Raw genomic sequence first — 21,180 nt, forward strand, 5'->3', positions numbered from 1 at the left:
AAACAGGCTGCTATACAACATCAACTTTACAGATATAAATAATAAACTGTATTTTTTCAGATACGAGTGGGATAAAGTGAAATATATCATTTATTCCACAGGCTTACGTATGAAGTAAGTCCATTGTCAGAGGTATTGACGATCTTTATTTGTGCAAGTGGTTCATTTTGGGTCATGATAGTTTTCATTATTTCTGACACTAGTCATTTCCATGAAGAATTGCTCATATGAGATGGTGTATTCAAATGTCAGCACAGAGCAGAGCTTTGCACCCAAAACAAACACTACTAAAGTCTGATATTAAGTCGTCAAAGAATCAATCTCACTTGTCAAAAGCTTGCACGACTAACTGTGACCTGAACAAATTAATGCCCTCGATTTGAAAATGAAACATTTCCAGATTGGCTGAGAAGAGTTTGCACCTGTCAGAGCAACTGTCAGCGGCTGAATTTGATTTGTTTTAGGTGAATCTGTCTACACTGTGTGATATTAACAAGTCCATCTCCATGCCAAACTCCCTGTAGATTAGATACATTTTCAGGATACCTGCCCCAGAATTGCAAACTGTTTGAAGGCTTTATGCTACATGTACAGCTGTACATTTATGCAACCTGACAATTGACCTTTCGCTAAACCGTGCCCCCCTTTAGTTGCTGTTGCTATGCCTGTCAAGCTTTCTGGCACGACATACGTGCAGTTTACAATGATAACGGTGGCAGATTTACAACTCAGAATTGTTTGTAATCTTTGAAAAAATGGGTCCTTGTTTTCAGACAGAAACTGACGATTTTGGCAGCTGAAAGGACAACTGTCACTGGCAGATTGTATCAGCTGTAGCTAGCTAGCTACTTAAGCTAATGTTTAGCTCCATGAGTTGGCTGGAAACTGTGTCTCTGGCTGTCTTTTTAATGTTTCCATCCGACTCATTTTAAAACACGAAAAAAGGATCCTAAATATCTACTTGATGGCTACTTTTATGATATTGTGCTGGAAGAGGGTAAAGCTCATGGATGTATTATATTAACGGTAAAGCTACATGTCCCAGGCAAACGTTAGCATCCTCACCAGTTGATGATCATGTAGTCTGGATCAACAGAAGTATATTTCCAGGATAAAGGCTGACGCTTGAGCCACGCGCCAGATGTCAGGATGTCATCGTGCAATAAGGTATGCCTGCTTGGTTGTTCTGGTGGTTCTGAACAGTTAACTTCATTTAATATTTGATGTGGCGTTTTCTTTTGCGGGGCTCAAATGTTTCACCAAAACAAGTTCCTTACCGAGACTATTTTGCAGAGCCACCGTCGCTGCGTCCGGAGTATAGCACCACCTAAGACGTTTGTGATTGGTTTAAAGCAATGCAAATAACCCAGAGCATTTTTTTCTCCTATCATAGGATGTATCTGTGGTGTAGCAGCAAGACCTTACTCCACAACGCTGTGGAGATAGGTCTGGCAATGCGGTCTAATGATCATATAACGGACATGCATTGTTCTTTTATTGCAGGGTAGAGCTAATTAGTACTAGTACTACTACTTAAAAAATGTAAGATCAGACTGTTATTTCATTCTCATATAACACCATTTGGCTGTTTTGTAATTGTATTAAACAGTATGTTTTTACTTTTAACGTTACAAGAGAAAAGTCTTAGGATGTGGACTAACTGATGAAGTTGGCAAATGCTCTCTCAGGTAACGCAGGCTGGAATTGCTGGAGTTGCTAGAATGTCAGTCCAATAAAGAGCAGGACAGAGCTGCTAACTAGCTAGTGAACAAGCAGGACGTGCTAACGCTTGCAGCTCCCATTAAAGCAGACACTGTTTAGTCCTTTAGTTACACTTGAGCTCCTGTGATTTGGGTTTTGGAAAAGCTAAGACAATGCTGATTATTACTTACGCACACTGCTTCGAAATGTGGAGTAATCCAAAGTTTAACAGGTCTGCAGTGCATAGTTACAGTTGCTAAGTTGTGATCGAACACTTGATGTTCGGGGCAGGGTTTTACGCAAACTTTCAATTTTAAGATCAACAAATCTGTTCAGCATCTGTACCCTCTCTGCAGGTGTGACAACTCTGAGTGGCATGAGCAGACAACAGAAAAAATAATCCCAGAACAAAAGTGTCCTCTCCTTTACCTACTAAGGGAAGTGCAAACAGAGTAAAAGAGCACAGGGAGAAAAGTCATTGTTTGCCATTGTAATTTCCAAATACACAAGGAATAAGCTGCTGACTTTAAAGCACAATCAGGACCTTCAATCACTTGTAGATGGTGTGCAGGGACAATATCAATATAATAAGAAAAGGGCCCAAAATTAAATTTGACATTTGTTAAACTAAAGTTTGTAAATGCTGCCTACATACTGTAACATCAATCATGCATCATTTGACTGGACTGCTTCTTCTTTTTTCAGTTTGACGCAAAACAAAAAACTGTGCGTATTTTTGCTCAACATTTGCACAACTCACTGCTTTCCACATCTGAGCTGTCTCCATTGAGCCACATTGTAAGTAGTTTGCTATGAAAGGCAAAAAGAACAACAACAAAAAAACATCTAAAAGTGTAAAAAAATAAAAATAATGTGCGTGTTAAAATAACAGCACGCGCTACACCATAAACTCCCACCCAAGCGGCTCAGTATCACTGTGTAGTGTTATAGCAGTGTATAGACAGATACCTGAACAAATATCTCTATAAATATGAATCTGTGTACTATTGATGGTCACAAAGACTAAGTGGAGCAACTATTTTTATGAAATGCAACACTATGGATATATTAACTTTTGCAAAAATCTTGTTTACCTGTATGATATTCTGAAACGCTGTCAAAATAAAAGAAAATCTTGACACAACATGAAAGATTTATTTGGGACAAGCTGCTGTTTGATTTATTATGGGGTGTCTGTTGTTATTAATGCGTAAAGTTCATATAAGTTATAAGTTTGTGGGTAACGCTTGACTTTATCCCCCTGCATTTATAAGCGACACACTATAATGTAGTTATAAACTAGACTAGAAGACATCATACAACAGTTTTCACAGGCTGAGTTGCTAGATCTTTTTCTGAGCTTTTAGCTAAATCTCATGGCCTTCATCGGCTGTGTGCTCTGTTGTTAAATACTTAACAAGCCATCATATTTCATGTTCATATACATGTTTTATATGATTGCAACTGTTATTGTTATACTATATCATAAATAAACATAAATATGCTCTTAATATCTGTTTACAATGACATTATAGTGTGTTATAAACCCTTTTTTTTTATTATATGCTGCTTATAAATGCTAAATAGGCATAGGGTTTAAATAAATTGTTACCAGTACTTGTGTACTTGCTCACAAAAAAACACAAAACATTGTGAAGTTCTTCTTAAAACTCCTTTTCCTTAAATGTTTGTGCTGTTGTAGTGTCACTATTTGGCCACATGGGGGCATCTGGTAAGCTAGATGAAATACAGCAGGAAATACTTACTAAAAAAAGGTCCTTTTTTAAGGAGATATTGGTCCTTAATAATATTTAATGAATTCATATATTTTCCTGTCAACCTTGTGCAGGTTAAATAGAAAATGGTTTTATGCTCTGTGTGCACATTCTCCATGTCTCCACAAGAGGTCAGTATAGACCAGGCATGTATTTTCACGCTGCTTGGTTTCACAATAATTAACTTATGTAAAGTTATTGGTCAGACATTTCCTATTACAAAATGTTATATGGATTGTGTCATCCAGTGTGATTTTATGATTCCATAAAATGCAGAATTCTACATCATATTATAATGCATCTCTGCTCTTGTGTCTCATGTAGACATTTACTCGATCTCCAACCTTTTTGACAGCTTTGGGAAATTCAAAGACACTATTAAGTTCTCTTCTTTATGTATCTCCCAGACACACTTATACAACTCAAAGCAGACATGACTCAGATTTTCACAGCAGCGTTTGATGGATTGCTTTACCTCCTCCGCTGATGTCTCAGGCCTCCCCCCTCACTGAATAGCTTCATCCTCATCAACACTAAACAACTTGCCAGTAAAATAACTGCAGTGCAGAGATAACACAAAGTACAATGAGTTCATCCATCAAGAAGACTTCTCTGTATTGCACAACAACAAAAAAAGTCTTTTAACAGCACCTCCAGTGATCAAGGGTTTCAGTATCTGGCTCTCGAATTGTCTCACCGTAGCTGTAACTTAATGCTTTAATCTGAGGTGAGCCAGGAATTGTTTTGCTGAATCCTGGCAGATTCCTCTGTCCTATCTCACTGACACCTCATTTGGACTACTTCACGTGGGAAGTCAGAGAAGCTATGTTTACAAAACGGGAGAGATCTAATCCCTCGTCATTAGTTAGCCAGATTTTCTGAGAGTTACAGGAAAATAATCAACTAATTTAGGAGCAGCACAGGCTATAGGAAGTCCATTTCATGCTCAGTAATGTAACACAGTTTTAAGTGTATCACAGCACATGTCATGAGTGTCATGTCTGAATCCAAAAAGGCTAAATCCAGCAGGTAACAAAAGAAAATACAAAACACTAGAGGAAATTAAACACAAGACTAATATACACAAGGAAAGGAGTTCAGTAATGAGGGACAGGTGACATGAGGGCTGATGAGGAACATAGTATGTTGCACAACAAGGAAGCTGAGGGTTGTCCTGTTCCTGTGTGCTTTTTATTTTAAAGAGAGAGAGAGAGAGAGAGAGAGAGAGAGAGATTGTCTTGTTAAAGCAGATCCTGTCAGCATGTGAGGGCCACTTTGAGGTTTTTGCTCAAAGCCCAGTCTGCAGTGTATTATGTATTCTGACACCCTGTATATAAGTTGCATTTCCTTCAAATAGTTGCCATGCATGCGTGCGACATGTTCTATCATCTGCAGAGTTGTGTTATCCTGCATTCATACTTTCACAGCTGTATAGATATTACATATTACAAATAGAGATTCATTTTGTCGATTATATTCAAGTTATGGCGCAGCTGTATAGCGAAAAGCAAGATCTGGGCCTTTCAGCCAAGTGCAGTGAAGCTATGATTGTGAGTCATAATCAAAGCTGTAAGGTGTGGAATAATGGCATCAATTGAAGTTTTAAATGTCCTCCAGGCAACAGACTGGATGTAACTAAAAACCGATATGGTGGTTTTTGATGCCAGATACTTGAGAAGTTTAATTATACATCAGTGCTTTGCAACCAGGGAGGCAAATTACCTGTCCTTGCATGTTTTATGGGTGTCAATAAAAAGGGCTTGTCCTGACATGATGTTTTGGCTGCAGAATGAACAATGGGTTCAGTTTAAGAGTGATAGATCGTTTTGTTAGGAGATGGGCTAAGGCTTATGTTTCACATTTAGAGACACTTAAAGTTGAGCACATTGAGTGGAACATGGATAATGTTCTGGTGTGGGATTATCAAATTAATTAGGTTTTTATCTTATTGTATCCAATTAATTGTGTATGTCCTGATTTATGCTCTTCTAGAAATAGATGGTCCACTTGCTAGTGTTTCGGGTCACAATAGCATAGGCTATATTTTGAGTGGCATCCCAGTAGCCTATACATTGATAGTAGGATATACTTTGAGTGGATAGAGATATGACAAAAGAATATTTCACTACCATCCTCATAGACTATTATCTAAGGTTTTGCTTTATGAAAACTGCACAGTCTATTTTGCAACGCAAACCATTTAAACGTTAGGCCTATTTCAGTGAAATAATGCGTTTATGTTTGTGTTTGGCATGTGCCGAATTTAATTTTCTGATCATTCAGACAGAACGCTTTCCAACAACGACTCCATGCATACCATGCAAGCCACGTTAACTTCCGAGATTTTTGAATGAAATTTGGCGTGACGCGCGGTCCTAACTTGACAGAACGGCGTGTATCGGCTGGACTAGGGGAGGGCCCACGGGCGGGATGACGCGCCCTGCCCACTCAGTATCTTCACATTTGTGTGGCAGACTGACAGTCTGTGTCTAGCTGCTGTAGTGTGAAGACAGACAGCCAGTCGGCAGAGCCGTGGAAGTATCCAGCAGCCAGAGCCCAGGCAGCCGGTGGGAGAAGGAAGGGTGACCGCATCTGCCGCACCGCACAGCCGCCCGCACCAATCCATGTCCACGGTAGGAAGGATTTTAAAGTTTGTTATTTTTGTGTTATTATTATTTATTTATTTTAAAGCGCCGGGGACTTGTTTATTAGTATTTGAATATGGATTTTGGGAAGCCGTGTCGTTATCATCATTTATCAGTTATCATTTGTTTGTCTCGGTCTAAATGTGGGAGTTTGAAAGGAGAGCTCACGCGGTTAGCACGGGTCTGAAGCCGCCTCCGACAGTGGGCAGCGGGTAGCGGCACAACTCAAGCCGTAGTCACCGTCGGCGTGGAGCAGCTGCGGCAAGCTAGCAGCCGTTAACGCCAACGATACGGGAAGTACCTACGGGCTGTGGCTTCCTATCTATAGCCTACACATTAAAAAAAATAGAATACGATATTTACAATTAAAGCCTGTGAAGACCTACACAGGTGGTTTCAGTTACTGTGACTCAGGAAGATGTCAACACCCACTCAGTCCTGGGAAGAGGTCTTAAGAGATTAGAGTGCCTCGGAAGCTATGGGGAATTCATGACTCAGAGGGTTTTGCCCAACTTGGGTCTTGGTTTCACATCAAGGACATAAGAAGAAATGGGCCTATACAATTTCACATAGTTTCTTTCAAAAAATCTTACCAAAAATATAATGGCCTATATCGAACAGTTTTCGGTCTATTTCATATTCCCCTGCAAGTGTCTGTAGGCTATATTGGTTTTAATCAAGTAGTCGACAGACAGAAAATAAACTTCTTTGATTATTTAAGTAAAAGTAGCCAGTCTCAGCCGAGATTCTGACGTTTTGTAGCCCAAACGACTAATTGATAGAATAATTGGCATCTTAATTGATACACAAAATAATCCAGCTGCAGACCTAATGTTGGCACTTATTTTTTTTTTTTCTTCCTTCACCTTTTTTTTTTTTTTTTAAATTTGGAAAGTTTTACCGGAAGAGGGCCTTTACGAATGGAGTGTTGGCACGGGTTAATTTCGCTACATTGTTCTGTCAGTGTTAAATATGAGTGTTTTGCCATGTGAAAGTGAGCCCGTCTGAAATGACTGGGCAGCAGCTTGTGTTCAGATCAGACTTTGGCTTGGATTTTTTTTTTTTTCTGTTCTCAGACTACATGGGTCCACATCAGACCACAGATACCAATTTTAATGAATTTCCTTACAGGGAAGATGTGTGGTGATGCTGCATATGATTTTTACTTTAGACTAGAACACATTTTTACTGTACAAAGAGCTTGAAACAGAGCTACCTTACCTACCAGATCAGAGCAGTCAGTCCTGTATCTTTTGACCTATTTATCAAAGTTTATCCTTTTTGAATATGGAACTTTAAAATCTACTCCACTGTAGACTCCACTAATTTTGTGCGCATTATCCCCCCTTTTTTTTGGTTACAGTGCAGGGGTGTCAATGTAACTTTAAAGTAGAGCTGCAAGCGCCACTGTGTGCATGCATGTACGTGAATGTGTGCTCATTTATATATTTAAGATTATTTCTTTTGGGGGGGGGGGCTTTTTTCCCTTTATTTCAGAGTGACATTGGATAGACAGGAAAGGCGGGAGGGAGATGACACAAAGCAAAGGGCCGCAGGTCGCATTTGAACCCGGGCCGCTGCAAAGGCCTCAGGCCTACATGGGGCGCACGCTCCTTCTGGGTGAGCTAGAGGTCGCCCCCTCATTTATATATTTATAGCTGCACTAAGTGATGAGATGCTGCCAGAAAGCATTTGATTGTCTCCTCAGAATGTAGTTTTAATTATTGGATTTCATAACAAAGAACCAGTCAAGGCCGATTTTTAGAAAGTCCCTCTTTTGTCTTCATGTATTCCTGCCTTGTTCACATGTGCTTCTTTTCCCTCCCATCTCCTGTTGCAGGTCTTTGAATGCTAAGTAGATGCTTTTTTTTCCTGCTCCAATCCTCCTCCATGCATTTCCATACCACAGAGTAGTAGTAGTAGTATGGATAGAGTGAGTGCAGAGGCATGATGGGAGAGCAGCAGCGTGGGAGCTGTTTTCTTTCTTGCATCTCGGCGTGTCCACAGTTTCAGGCAGTTTGAGAGAGGCAGTGGTGTTAAGATGTGGTCTCTGGGCTGAGGGGATTGCAGTGTGCTTCCTCATCAGCAGAAACCACCAGTGCAAGGTTGAAAATCACTATGGTGTGAGTGCAAGTGGGGAGTATCATTCAATCATGATGTAACATGCAATGGATCATGCATACATCTCTGTTTAGACTTTATTTTAAAGTACGATAACTCTTTTTGGTTTGGGCCCTAAGGGAAATTATGTCGATGTATGACTAAATCATAGTAGCACGCTGTTCCAGGCAGCAGTTCCATATTTAAAACTGATGCTGATGAATTCATTTGAATTTCATTTCTGGTTTTAGCTTCTTGAATGCGAGAATTTTGCTGCTTTTCTTTTTCCAGAGATGATGGTAAATAAACTTTAAGGTTTTGGCTATCAAATAAAACCTGAAGTTTTACACATGGCACACATTGGGCTCTGCAAGTAGGGCCAATTTCCTGTTTAACTGGACTGGTATGGTGTACCAGACATAACCGGTTTGATTGTACACAAATCAGTTCAAAGTATGTTACTATGACCCCTTCTGGCAAATTAAAAAGTAGCCTACATTAGCAACCAGTGCCGACCGTGTCGCAGCACTAAATCCATGTATTGCAAGCAGTGTCGATAGCGTCACTGTTTTCTGAATCTATGCATTTTCAGTAGCTTAGCTCTTTTATTAGTAGTTGGCCCATAAGCCATAGTTTATGGTGCGGTAGAGTCTACACAAGCTACATTTCGCCGAGCATTTCTAAAGCTCAAGCGCAGCTGAGCTTTCTTTCAATTTAAAAATGAAAATAATTGTAAGGTGCTTCCTGTTTCCTGATTTTTATACCAAAGTAGGGGAAGTTCTTGTACAGCTGCTCATGTTAAAACAATTTGTGAACTTTATAACATTATAAAGCAAGAGATCAACCAGTACTCGTTCTCCATGTTTTGTGTCAAGTTTGTGGAAATTTGACTACAATTCGGCTTAATTTTGTAAAAATGCACTCTCTAAACCAACAGTCAAGGTCTCTAAACTTCATTCCAACACATCCCTAGTAATGTCGAACCTGCTTCAGTTGCTGTTGTACTTAAATGGTGTAATTCCAATATGTAATCCATTACATTACCAAAAAACAATTGCTCTACAGTGAATTTGGGTCCTATGGAGGTCTGCCCGCTTTGCTTGCTTGGTTGGTTAAGCAGCCTTTTATACCCAACCCTATTTTAAGAGCCTTGTAATTGATTTTCCCACTGCATGAAACTGATTGGAAAACAATGGCAGATGGTAAATGCAAATTTCTAAAACACTGCAAATGTTTAGCTATGATGTAAAATATACTGTGTGTATAATGTATAGTAAAAGCCACTGGTTAAGCCCTTCTTTTTCTTTAAAGTTGAAGGCTCAAGCAGATGTTGTAAATTAGCAGTGGTCACCTTGCAGCATCGCTCTCCATCTGTTTCCTGCAGGCCTCCTGGCTCTTAATAACCATAGGGGGATAATCCGATGGGTTGAATGACATTGAAACTGACATGGACATGGGTGCTCCTTAACAGCATGTCACTGGAGGGTAACGGTGAGGATTTACCAGTGACTCACCCAGTGATGATTATTGAAGCCAATGACCTCCTCACAAGACCACTCTAAGATATCTTAACTGTGCAGATCATGGGGCACCTGGATAGCTCACCTGGTTGAGCGTGCGCCCCATGTACTAAGGCTCAGTCCTTGACACAGCCGCCACGGGTTTGATTTCGACCTGCAGCCCTTTGCTGCATGTCGTTTCCCTTCTCTCTCCTTTCACATTTTCAGCTGTCCTGTATAATAAATGCTGAAATGTTACATATCACAGATTCTTTACAGAAACGGTGCATCTTTCATTTGTTTATTACTTAGCATGATCGTAAAGTGCAATATGTAGCTAACAAAAATTGCGAATTGTTATCGCAATATCTGGCAGGAAAAGTAGTGCAGATCATAGTCACCCAGATCTGACTGAATTTATAATAACAAAGTGCTTTTAAAGAGTGGGGGAAGAAATGATTTTGACGGTATTACCATATACATTTTGAATGTATAATTAATGAAATTTAGAATGAAACAAAGGCAGTTCAAAACTTAAAGAATAACATGTTTTTTAAATAAAGATTTAGCTACAGTAAATTACGCACTAACAAACGTCAACCGTTTTTATTGACAGTTAACTGCTAGATCAGAACAGTCAATAATGGTTTACCCATTCTGATGCTAGATTGAGTTATACTTCTCAACCATCCTATTTGACCTTGTACCAATGGCTTATTTCTTCTTGCAATGTTAAGTGAATGTTACACCCTGTGTTGAGCTGGCAGTTGTTGCAACACCATTTTACCGGTTTACACAGGGATAACTGTACGAGAGAAGTGATTCAACTGATGAGTCATAACCACCCAGGAGTGAACAGAGAGGGTCCTGATGATTTAACATCCACAGTCATTAGAGGACAAAAACATCTTTGTTCTCCAAAACAACTAATTGCAGTCAGTTTGTGAGCGGTGCAAATCATACATTGCAGGCTTCCCCTATTCAATGGGTGACTTGAATATACTGTACAAGGCTGCATGAAATCTGGTTGAAACCAGGAGTCTATAAAATGACAGGTGTTTCATACTTTTGGTTTTACTTTACAATCATTATCCAGAGCAGGTCAAAATGTTCACAGGTTTATATCTGTTAATGTATAGTGCCCTGAAGGACGAGCTGATTGATGCAACTGAGAAATTAGCTGGCACAGCTATTATTTATTACCTGCCGTTAGTTTAGGGACTTAGGGTTAAAGTTGCTCTTGTTGTTTGAAGGCTCTGTTGCTGACTCTTGGTAAATACGACACCACAAATGAACCCAAAGTTCCTCACTTGTATCTGCAGGGCTTGAAAGTGCATCCTTGTTTACTTCCCGAAACATACACGATTCTCCATATCAGGCTACAACTGGCTACCTGACTTGGCTGCAAGCCGCTCATTCTTGAGGCTATAATGTTTAGTTGCTTAAGAGGGAAAGGTTTGCCTCTCTTCACATAGGAGTAAAAGTAACAGCCTCTGGGGCTAATTTAGAGTGACGTTTGTCTTCGACCCCATTAGGGATGTCGGGGTGGCCCAACCCTGGCTGTCGGGGACATTTTTTTTTTGAAGAAGAAAAAACGCCCAGCCGTCCTATGCTTGGCCAGTGGCCGGCAGCCAAGACCTTCCTCTTTAATACTTGATGGTCCTTTCTTTCCCTGAGACCTGAGCATTACAATCTAGCAGGGCATTTCCTTTCACTTGCCTGCTAATTAGTGGAACAGAAATAAGAGCAGCAGCTAATTGTCATTGCATCCTCCATGCAGGCAACACAAAGCATCACAGTACTGGCCAGGTACAGAGGAGATAAAGGCAGCCACTCCCAGGGCTGCTTGAAGTAGAGCGTTTTCTTAAAGGCAAATCAAAGAAGGGATCTGGCATTTAATAAAACCCTTTAACAAGTTGTTGACTATCAAGTGACTGTATGGCCTTTTTAATTCTCACCATGTATTTGCTTTTCAGGTCAAAGTCATTACATTTTGCTTTTAGTTTGGTGTGCTAAAACAATTGGTGGAACAATTTTGGGAATTGATTGCATTGCACACAACAAGCTGTAAACACAACTCTGAAATAACCTTTTAGTTATGGCTTAGCAAAGGGTTGCCAGCCGACATGGAGCAACATTAGCATTCATTTGTCATGTTTCTGGATTCATCTAAGTCCAGTTACTCACACTTCAGCTCTGTTTCAGTCTCCACCAAACCTTGAGAAAAATATCTCTTTTACAGCTAAATGCTCACTCGCTTAAATTTGATTTTGGATGATTCTGTGCGTTTGTCACTGAGTTATACCTTTTTTTTAACAGTACAAGAAGTCATTTGATCCATTGCTATTATAAGAATATTGATTTGGTGCATATTTAAGTCATTCATGAAAAAAGATACCATTTGCTGGTACCAGCTTCTCTGTCTTGAAATCCTTCAATGTATGGTGATTAGATGGTTTTAAATTGTGCTTGCATAGCCAGACACCCCTCAATTGGTCTGGCTACACCGCTAATTATTCTGGAATGGGGGGGACGATGGACGACGACACTCTGCGATTGGTTTAAAGAAATGCAAATAAGCCACTCTTCTTGGGCGGATGCAGCGACAGTGCCCTTGTAAAACAGAGCAGAAGGGAAAGATAAAGCCTGACATCTGGCGTGTCTGATGTCAGGCTTTATCCCAGCACTGGCATTTTATAGATTAAACGATGATGGGGGAAAAAATAAATTTACGTTGAAAGTAATGAGTTGCAGCATTATTAATGACTTGTCTGTGCAATGAGAAGACTCTTGTAACCACCCCCTTATTGCTAATTCCAAAGTAATCCTGTATACCACCCGTTCAAATGAAGCATAAAAGCATCTGGCCACTTAAAGAGCCACTTTCACCCCAAAAAAGTTACAATTTTACTTCTGTTTTGGACCCCAACCGTTACTTTGGCAGAAGGGTACGTTGTGTCGCCAAGTGGCTCTTTCGAGAACACATCCTCACTCTAATCCCAGGAAGAGAGCAGTCTTTCTTTTTATCTCTCCACCTCCCCTTGTTCCCAGCAGACAGCCAAAGCTGATTGTGTGTTTCAAGGAAAAGAGGATGCAAACATTCGTGCAACAACCTTGTCCTTGTAGCACAAATTTGTTTTCCATTCACAGCAATTTGCAACAGCGTGTGTGTGTCTCTCTCTCTCTCTCTCACTCACTCACTCACACACACACTCTCTCTCACACACATATATATCTGCTGGATGGGAGAGACTCTAACAGCTCACCAACTGACATCAGAGTTCCTGTCATTAATTATAAACCTGGCCAGCAGCAGCACAAAGTGAAGCTATCGATTTCTTTCTTTTTCTTTTTTTTCTTTTTTTTGGTGTATAAAGTAGAGCATTAAACTTAGTGTTGCGTGTTCACTGTAATATATCTTTGCACAGGATACCTGATTACAATGACTTGGTCACAGATATTGGTTTCCATGCAAGCGAGCTGGTACAAACGAGTCATGAGTTACAAGATGGTGTGTAGTTATATCATGCCACAGAGGCTTCAGTGGTTCACTCATGCATATACATGTGACTAACCTATGCAACTCTTGGATTAAGAGTTCTCAATTATTGAGCAATCATTCACCTATTTGCTGTGTGATATGGCTACAAGTGTCACAATATCAGATGTATCACATGTATATCATGACGTGGCAAATCTATATGAAATGTGGATCTAAACTTTGGACCGGATTTAAAACTGACCCATTTAATAAAAATAAAACACTGAACCCAATGTGCATAACTGTATCTGCATGGTTCATGTTAAGTTCCCTCAAGGTATTAGTCTTACATTTTAATTGAGAAAGGTCTTGAATATTTTCTTTCCTTCAATCACCATATATTTTAGGGCTGTCATGAGATGTGAAACATGTTGTACGTGTTTCAACAGATTGTGAGTGCACAATATCCACTCGTACTGTAATTAAACTGGGCGAATGGAAATTGGTCCACTTGAGAATGGAAAAACATGCACTCATGTATATAAAAACGCTTTATTTTAGGGATTCTTAATTTCTGAATAATATCCCAGGAAGTTTCCTAGACATGTCAATTTGGTACCAATTAAATGGAAGTGTCAATTGGTATCCAATTAATTGGCCTCCAATTAGTTAATTCCAACTGATTGTCGGTGGAAGCTAGTCTTTCATCAGTGCAGGTCAGCTGAACATTCAAAAGTGTGAAATGTGTCTACAAGCCAGCATATAGTTTTAAAAAAATAAAAGTTTCAGATAAAATACTGTACTGAATGAATATTTAATTGGGTTTAAATTGAGGCTTTCTTACAAGGAAATATCCATGTTCTCTAAAAGCTGTACCAAATTACGTAGTTCTTTCCGGGAAACTTCAGAGAACATTAGGAAAAATACATTTTTAAGTTTGTTAAATTGGAGTCATTAAATTGGATGATTCCATTGAAGGTTGATATTGAGTGCTCACCCCCAGAGTGAACATGTTTCATGGAGCAGTAAAGGCAGCTTCGAGGGATCGGCCGCTGAGCCTCGGTGATATCCTGATCCATGCTGCTTTCCACATTAGGAAGATGAGCCTGCAAGATAAGTCACAGGGCAGCTGTGGCTTTGCTCAGATCGGTTTCTGTGATAAGGGCTTGATACCGCCTCACCAATAAGGCATGTTCCTATCATCACTGTATGTCTACATGTGTGAGTGTGTCAGGCTGCTGAAAGCATGAGCCCTATTGTCAGTCAGCCGCTGTGGTAATGGCTTCTTCAAATGGATCATAAGGCCACTGAGCTCTCTGCAGCTGAAGAATTGCAAAACCACAACTCAAATGCATGCTGCGTGAAAATGAAACTCATCCAAGTATGTGTCCTTAAACACTCCATTCATTATTCCTTGCATAATAAACTCCCCATGTGATTTGCTCTATAGTGAGAAGTAAAGTGAGGTTTTACGCGCGGTGTGTTGTAAGTTCGGTTTTTGTGGCCTGGTGATGTAGTTTCTGTATCCAAAACAATCTTCTGATGAGAATAGTCTTCATGTTACCACTTCCTGTGGTTTAACTTGTTGTAGTTTCTGTATCCAAAACAATCTTCTGATGAGAATAGTCTTCATGTTACCACTTCCTCTGGTTTAAGTTGTCCGATCAATATTTCATTTGTATGTGACCGTTGATGTTGTGATAAGTTTCCTGTAAATGCCCCGACACTGAGCTTTAAGGGAATCTGTGCAGAGTAATTAACATTTAAGGCATTTAAGAAAATGAAGCTCATATGTTGTTGACTACTGCAATTTTTTTCGATTTAATCTCCCGATTTTCTTAATTTCTTTTATGGTCTCTAAAATGTCAATTACGGAAAAATTCCAATCAAACCTTCCCAAAATTCAAGAAAACCTCTTCAAATATGCTTGTTCTGTCCAAACAGTCCAAAACCCAATATATTCAATTTACTGTCAGAGGACTGAGAAAAACGGTAAATATTCATATGTGAGCAGTCGTAACGGGACATTTTTGGCAATTACATTTTTCAAAGAATTAATCAATCTAATTCTGTCAATCGACTAATTGTTTGAGCTCTAGTTGACTGTTATTCATCTGAGTAAATGCTGAATAAAGGCAGCTTTTGTTTGTAAATTGGTTTAATTCCATTTACAGTATAGACCAAGTTTATCAGATTTTTTTTTGTTTGGTTTATCAGTGTTATAATATAGAACTTTGCTGTTAATGCAGAATATATTTTGAAAAGTGGCAGGACAGTTGCTTCCCAAATCTCAGAATCTTGTATTTCTGTAGGATGAAATCACACGCAGAATAGACCGTTAGAGGCTGCTTCTATAGCCCAACATTCTGCCAATAAGAGGAGACAGTGTGGTTTTGTTACTTATAAGAGGTTTGTGGGTTTGGTTATTTATAACCTCTAAGCGGTGTAAAAAGTGTGAAACTTTATGGCTTCATTCGTTATTCCTGAAGGTTTGTGTCTACGTGCTGATGATGATTATGGTTGTAATGTAAGTAAATAAAAAGCTGTTCCCAAATGCAGGCTTCAGAGAAACCTCCCACTCTCTCTCTGGATTTTTAACAAAAATTCAGGGGGTTGAGCATTACTGCCCGTCTCTGATGTTAGCTGACCTCATCTAGCCCTCAAATTTTTGTTCTGCACTTCTGTTTGGAAGAAGAAAAGAAAGCAGTCCATGCGATTCATACCTGGATGACCACAGTGCAGGTTTATGACCTCTTGGCCTAGCCGCAGCACTCGGGAGTACGATTGCCAGTCTGGGTCTGAGCCAGGTGTGAACTGACACCACAGCACTGAGGCTCTGTCGCTCACAGACAGCTGGTGTAATTATCAGAATCTCTCTGCCATCAGACATCATTTAGACAATGCACTGATGCACGAGTATGCGAACACAGCGAAACCTAAGCTCTTACACTGAATCTTCAGTGGCCAGATATCTGATAAAGGGCAACAACCTTATGTGTAGATTCGAAACGGGCTCATGGTTTTAAAAAATAAAAAGATTAAATTTAAAGAGACACTGCTTAAATCCTTAAAGCCCACAGCTAATGCAATTATTTCTAATGAGATTAGCCTTTAGCTGCTTTGGAAAAAAAAATTGAAGTGGAGGAGAAGACCTGCTGGTTTGTGTGCAGTAATGCAATCTGGGATAGGAGTCCTTAAGTGTTCTGCAATTAGGTGGGTTTGTGTAAAGGCCAGTGTCACAACCTCAAACTGTAGCGGGGGTGTTATGCTGGAGAATGCTGGGAAAGATGTTTCACAGTGATACATTATCATGGAGTGTAGTATGTGACTGGTCTCTATTTAGCGACATAATTGTTTACAGTGATAACTGTGGTAAATCTGCCTTTTTGTAATAAACTGTTTTGTGCTAAAACTGACAGCTTGACTTTTTTTTTTTTTTTGTGTGTGTTTACATTTTATCAATCTAATCTCATTATCAGGTCATTATCCAACCCCAGGCTTGCTCATTTCCTCTATCATCTCATCCACAGCCCCTTATCGCAACCGAAGGAGCTGTGGTTAATCATCATGCCAATACGGGGGTGACCTATAACTCAATACTGTGCCTGAATGCATCCTGTGAAGATGCAGATGGAGCACTGAAGCTGGTGCTGCTCACGCTACTCCTCCTGTAACGGTGCACTGTTACTAACAGTCTGTTAGTGGTGGTTTCCATTCTGGGAGTCTTGGACCTTGGATTAAATTAGATTTGTTTGGCCCCTTAAACCCTTGTCTCCTGGCTTGGACTTCGAGATCTCCATGTTGGCCCAGTGATGTAGAAACGACGTACACTTAACTCAGCTTTTCAGGGTTTTCTACAATGTTGGCACTGTAGTTTAGTGAAAGGGCCTGACTTTTCCTTTATGCTGCTTGGCAATGGCATTCAAGTTGACTAATGCCTTAATTATTGGCTGCATTTTGCTTTCCATTTTTCCCACACTACCTCCTCCCCTCCGCCTCTGTCGCTTTTGTCCATTTATAATTGTCTCGGCCAGTGTGCAGCTGTAGAGCTACATTTTTGCCTGTCTCCAGCAGCACTCAGCTGAACCACTAATACAGGGGGTTGTTTGAGGAAAGGCTGGAGGCAGCAGCGCTGTGGCTTAAAACAACCTGCCTCCGCCAAACAGCAGGGACCTCCCCGGGGTGCGAGGCTTTGAGACAAAAACCCTCAGTCAGAAGAAAAGGAAACATGAAATGAGGCCAGAGTGCAGCAGCTGAGCTGTATTTTTATGCCTCGAGTATCTCCAAACTTTATTTTTGAAATGACCTCGAGTGACTTTGGACATGATGCCGATGTGGTACTTTGCCAAGATGGCATCATAATCTAAAAAACTGGTCCTGTGAGGTTTTAGTGCTCGACCTTGCAGCCCTGTACTTTCACTTTTCCTTTCAAGTTATACAGACTGTAAAAAGAATGCTGTTTTATTCATCAGTGATAACACAACAAGGTTATCGGCTGAGCTTTATTCTGCTTGTCCTTCACTATGCGTAAGATTGACGAGGACAAGAATTATTAAATACCCAGCCCTATTAAACACATTGGGATTTCTGTATGAGACAGAAAATGTGTAGGTTATGGTAAGGGTTAAGGTTAGGCATTTAGTTGTGATGGTAAGGGGCTAGGGAATGCATTATGTCAATGACGGGTCCCCACAAAGATAGTGAGACGCACTGTGTGTCATCCATTCCAACACTTTTCCAGCTGCAGGAACATTTCCATTGTCAGGCGTTAATCCGATGTGACTTTCAGCCTCCCTGCTCCTGTCCTTGTGTCCACAGGGAATCTCTGTGAAGCACAAAGCTGGAATGTCAGGGGCCTCAGCAGAGGACCTTGACCGAAGTAGTAAATCTGCAGATAATACCTTTTTTGTCTGTAAATTATAGATCCAGATTATTTTAATCTGTCAGAATTGGTGTAAATGCAAAGCTCAATGGACTTTGCGTTCAGCTTGAAAGCCAGGCCTTAGTTTCCGTGACGTCTCTTTTCCACTGCAAACCAGTTGGAAGAATGAATTAGCCATAGTTTTTCTGTATTGTAAGCACAGATGGCAGAATGGAAGGAAAGCAAGTAAAAACAAGATTGTTAGAGTGGTTATCTGGGCTACATTTTGGCTCAGGATTTGATTTCTGTCTTTGGGCAGACAGGCTGGGAATCTGCTGCCTAGAAGAGAGGATGAAAAAAGCAGACTGGGGGGGGGCGACTCACAAGCTCCACTGAGTTGCAAAAAGTGCTGATCAAGCATCAATGTTGGCTAAATGTTGTGCTATTGTTGCCAAATGCAGAATTGTACAACTAGGCATTCCATCAGCCCTTTGTCTTTTTTTTTTATTTTTTAAACTAGCTGGTTGGCAAATGTTAGACAGGACTGGACGTGTCCTGCTCCTGTGATTGGTTTAGGAAAAGGATGATGCCAACCAGAGACGGGAAGCTGTCATCCAGGCTTTGAGAGGCCTATGATGTATCATTGTCATGGTTACACCCAAATGAACAGCAACATTGGCAGTGTGGTTGTGAGCTTTTAGCCAACACCTGCTTTGATCAGAGACACACATAGCTGTAGCAAACTTCACAGAGAAAACGCAGCTGATGTCAGTTGTCTAAAAGGAGGATAAGGACAGACTGTTCATGTTCGACAGCGCACTAACTGTCAAATAAAACATACATATCCTTGTATATAGAGCCATATAGTTGCATATACGCATTGCTGCTTCTGTAAAAACATTTTTTACCACAAACCAAAAGTTGCTTTCAGAAGTTCACGGTCATCTTAAATCGTAACCTTTATTCTTGTAATATTCCCACCACAGAAACGGGATTAGGTTTGATGTGAATATTCCCGCCTTTGTCTGAAACACAGTCTGACTTGAGGGCACTATGGCGACTATAATAAACCAGCAAAGTGTTTTTCAGTCCTCCTGTAGATGCTGTTTACATCTACACAGGGCTTTTCCGTAGCCATAATCCCGCCGTGATAAACTTCCCATGCACCCACTCATTTCCTCAAGTGGCTATAAATGCCTGCTGTGGTGTTGTCTCTGTGGGGGTTTGGCAGTAAATGTTTGGCAGCACACTATAGCCATCAAATAAAACAAAGCTGCAATAAAATCCACAGTAAGGTCCTTTTTCTTCTATCTATAAAGCCAAATTGTAACAGATGTATGTGCTGCTTATTACTCTTGATAATCCATAGAACATGCACTTGACAGTTGTTACGAGAGCTGCAGATATGAATTGAGCTGAAGAGAATTTCTGTTTTTGGCAACTTTTTTTGTAATGGATTTTATTGTTGTTCAAGTTAAAATACCAAACATGGATGGTTCTCGCTTCTCAAATGTAAAGATTTGCTGCTTGTCTTAAATCAATGTAAAGTGAATATTTTGTAGGTGGACAAAACATTTAAAAAGGTCACATTGGACCGTAAGAGACTAGACATTTTTGACTATTTCCTAAATAAAGGATTATTCAGCAGATTAAATGATAAAGAAAATAATAGTTGCAGCTCTAGTTTGGCATAGGGCATATTTCTTTCTGACGAAACATTATCTCAGAACCTGAGCACATAATACTACTCAGTAAGTTGAAACCGTGAACTTTTGTAATTTAGGTGAATTGACAGTTTAAACCACAGTCCACACATTTTGACCAATCGGGAAGCGCTGTCGTCTCCAAGTTGACAGGAAAATGAAATCTGCTCGTTCAGAGCCAACTGTTGCATCCAGATGTTAAGTGAACAGTTCATGAACACTGGGAGCAGAGTTGGTGCCAACGCTAAGGACCAGAAGCCTCATCAGCCTCTATCTACAGGAGCCTGTAGGACCTGGCCACCTGCCACTGCTAAAGCTGCAAACGGCAGCTCCTGATTTATTGTATTGAATTGGCCCAAATACGCACAGTAAGTCCATTAGAGCAGCAATTGATCCAATTAAGTTGTCATATAGTGAGGAAGGCACAAACGCGCGAAAAAGTCATGAACGAATGAGAGTCAAGTCTGGGTCACTTTATCTTGGGTAAATGTTTGTCTTAGCAGGCTGAAGCAGGTGTGTGAGTCATTGTTTGAGTCATTCTTGATTTAAACTGCATTTCAATGGCTGCAGATTGTTGTGTAAATGTTGTGACTAACCAGTAAGGCTTCCAGCTAATCTTGGTTTGGATCTGTCGCCAAGTAAATCTCATGTAAGGATAACACAACAAGCTGCGTTTTCCCCTCACACACACAACTACAGTAAGACCTTGTGGAGTGCAGTGATGGCTGGAGATGACATTCCAAAACAAGTTTACAGTGTTCTTGTTGTAACGTTGCGGGAAGATATTCCCGCAGAACATTGTCATAGTTTGATTGCCATTGTACATCCTGAGCTGCTGAGGTTTGGGTCATCTGATTGTACAGGTCAGAGAGAGCTGTAATGTCACAGTGTCCAGTGAGGGTGAGTGATTTTGTGTGTATGTTCATCTTTGCCTTTGGTGGCTTGAAATTGACAAGGGAGGTGATATGTTAAAATACAGTTTTCTGTATTAATATACATCATGATAAATGTATCATCTAAAATACGGAAATTAATTTTTTTTTAATTCAATGAACATTTTCACTACCGTGCATTACATTAGACCAAACTCACCGTCAATGTCAGACAAACGTGTGAAATAATTATTTATTTTTTTTATTAGAATTTGAGCTGGAACTAACAATTATTCCCATACCCATTAATAATTTTCTCGACTAATCATTCATTTGTCAGTAAAAAAATGCCCTTCATCTTTTGTGTTTTGTAGTGTGGGTCAGACAAAATGAGCAGTTTGAACGGCGTCATCTTGAACTTTGTGATAAAGGCATCAGAATACCCCAAAAAATACTTTTGCCAGACGACGGAGATGACGGGAAATGAGGAAGAGACGTGTGCATTTTGCACCCTTCTGCATTTTGCCATTTTTCACAGTTGTA

The 21,180-nt window shown here is 40.1% G+C and overlaps 1 protein-coding gene across 2 annotated transcripts in view; it reads left to right on the plus strand.

The window, feature by feature from the left end:
- Window positions 1-5,936: 5,936 nt before the first annotated feature.
- The window catches only part of LOC144512085 (fatty acyl-CoA reductase 1), a 45,168-nt gene continuing 29,924 nt past the window's right edge, over window positions 5,937-21,180 (plus strand). The window contains exons 1-2 of one of the 2 annotated variants that reach the window (XM_078242649.1): window positions 5,937-6,109; window positions 7,619-7,741. Coding sequence is in view for 1 of the 2 variants with exons in the window: in XM_078242648.1 (XP_078098774.1) it covers window positions 6,101-6,109 (9 nt within the window). In the remaining variant the exon portion in view is untranslated. The remainder of the gene's footprint in view (window positions 6,110-7,618; window positions 7,742-21,180) is intronic. The other variant, XM_078242648.1, reaches the window with a different exon arrangement.

The sequence above is a fragment of the Sander vitreus genome, chromosome 23, assembly GCF_031162955.1.
Source record: "Sander vitreus isolate 19-12246 chromosome 23, sanVit1, whole genome shotgun sequence".
Classification (NCBI taxonomy): domain Eukaryota; kingdom Metazoa; phylum Chordata; class Actinopteri; order Perciformes; family Percidae; genus Sander; species Sander vitreus.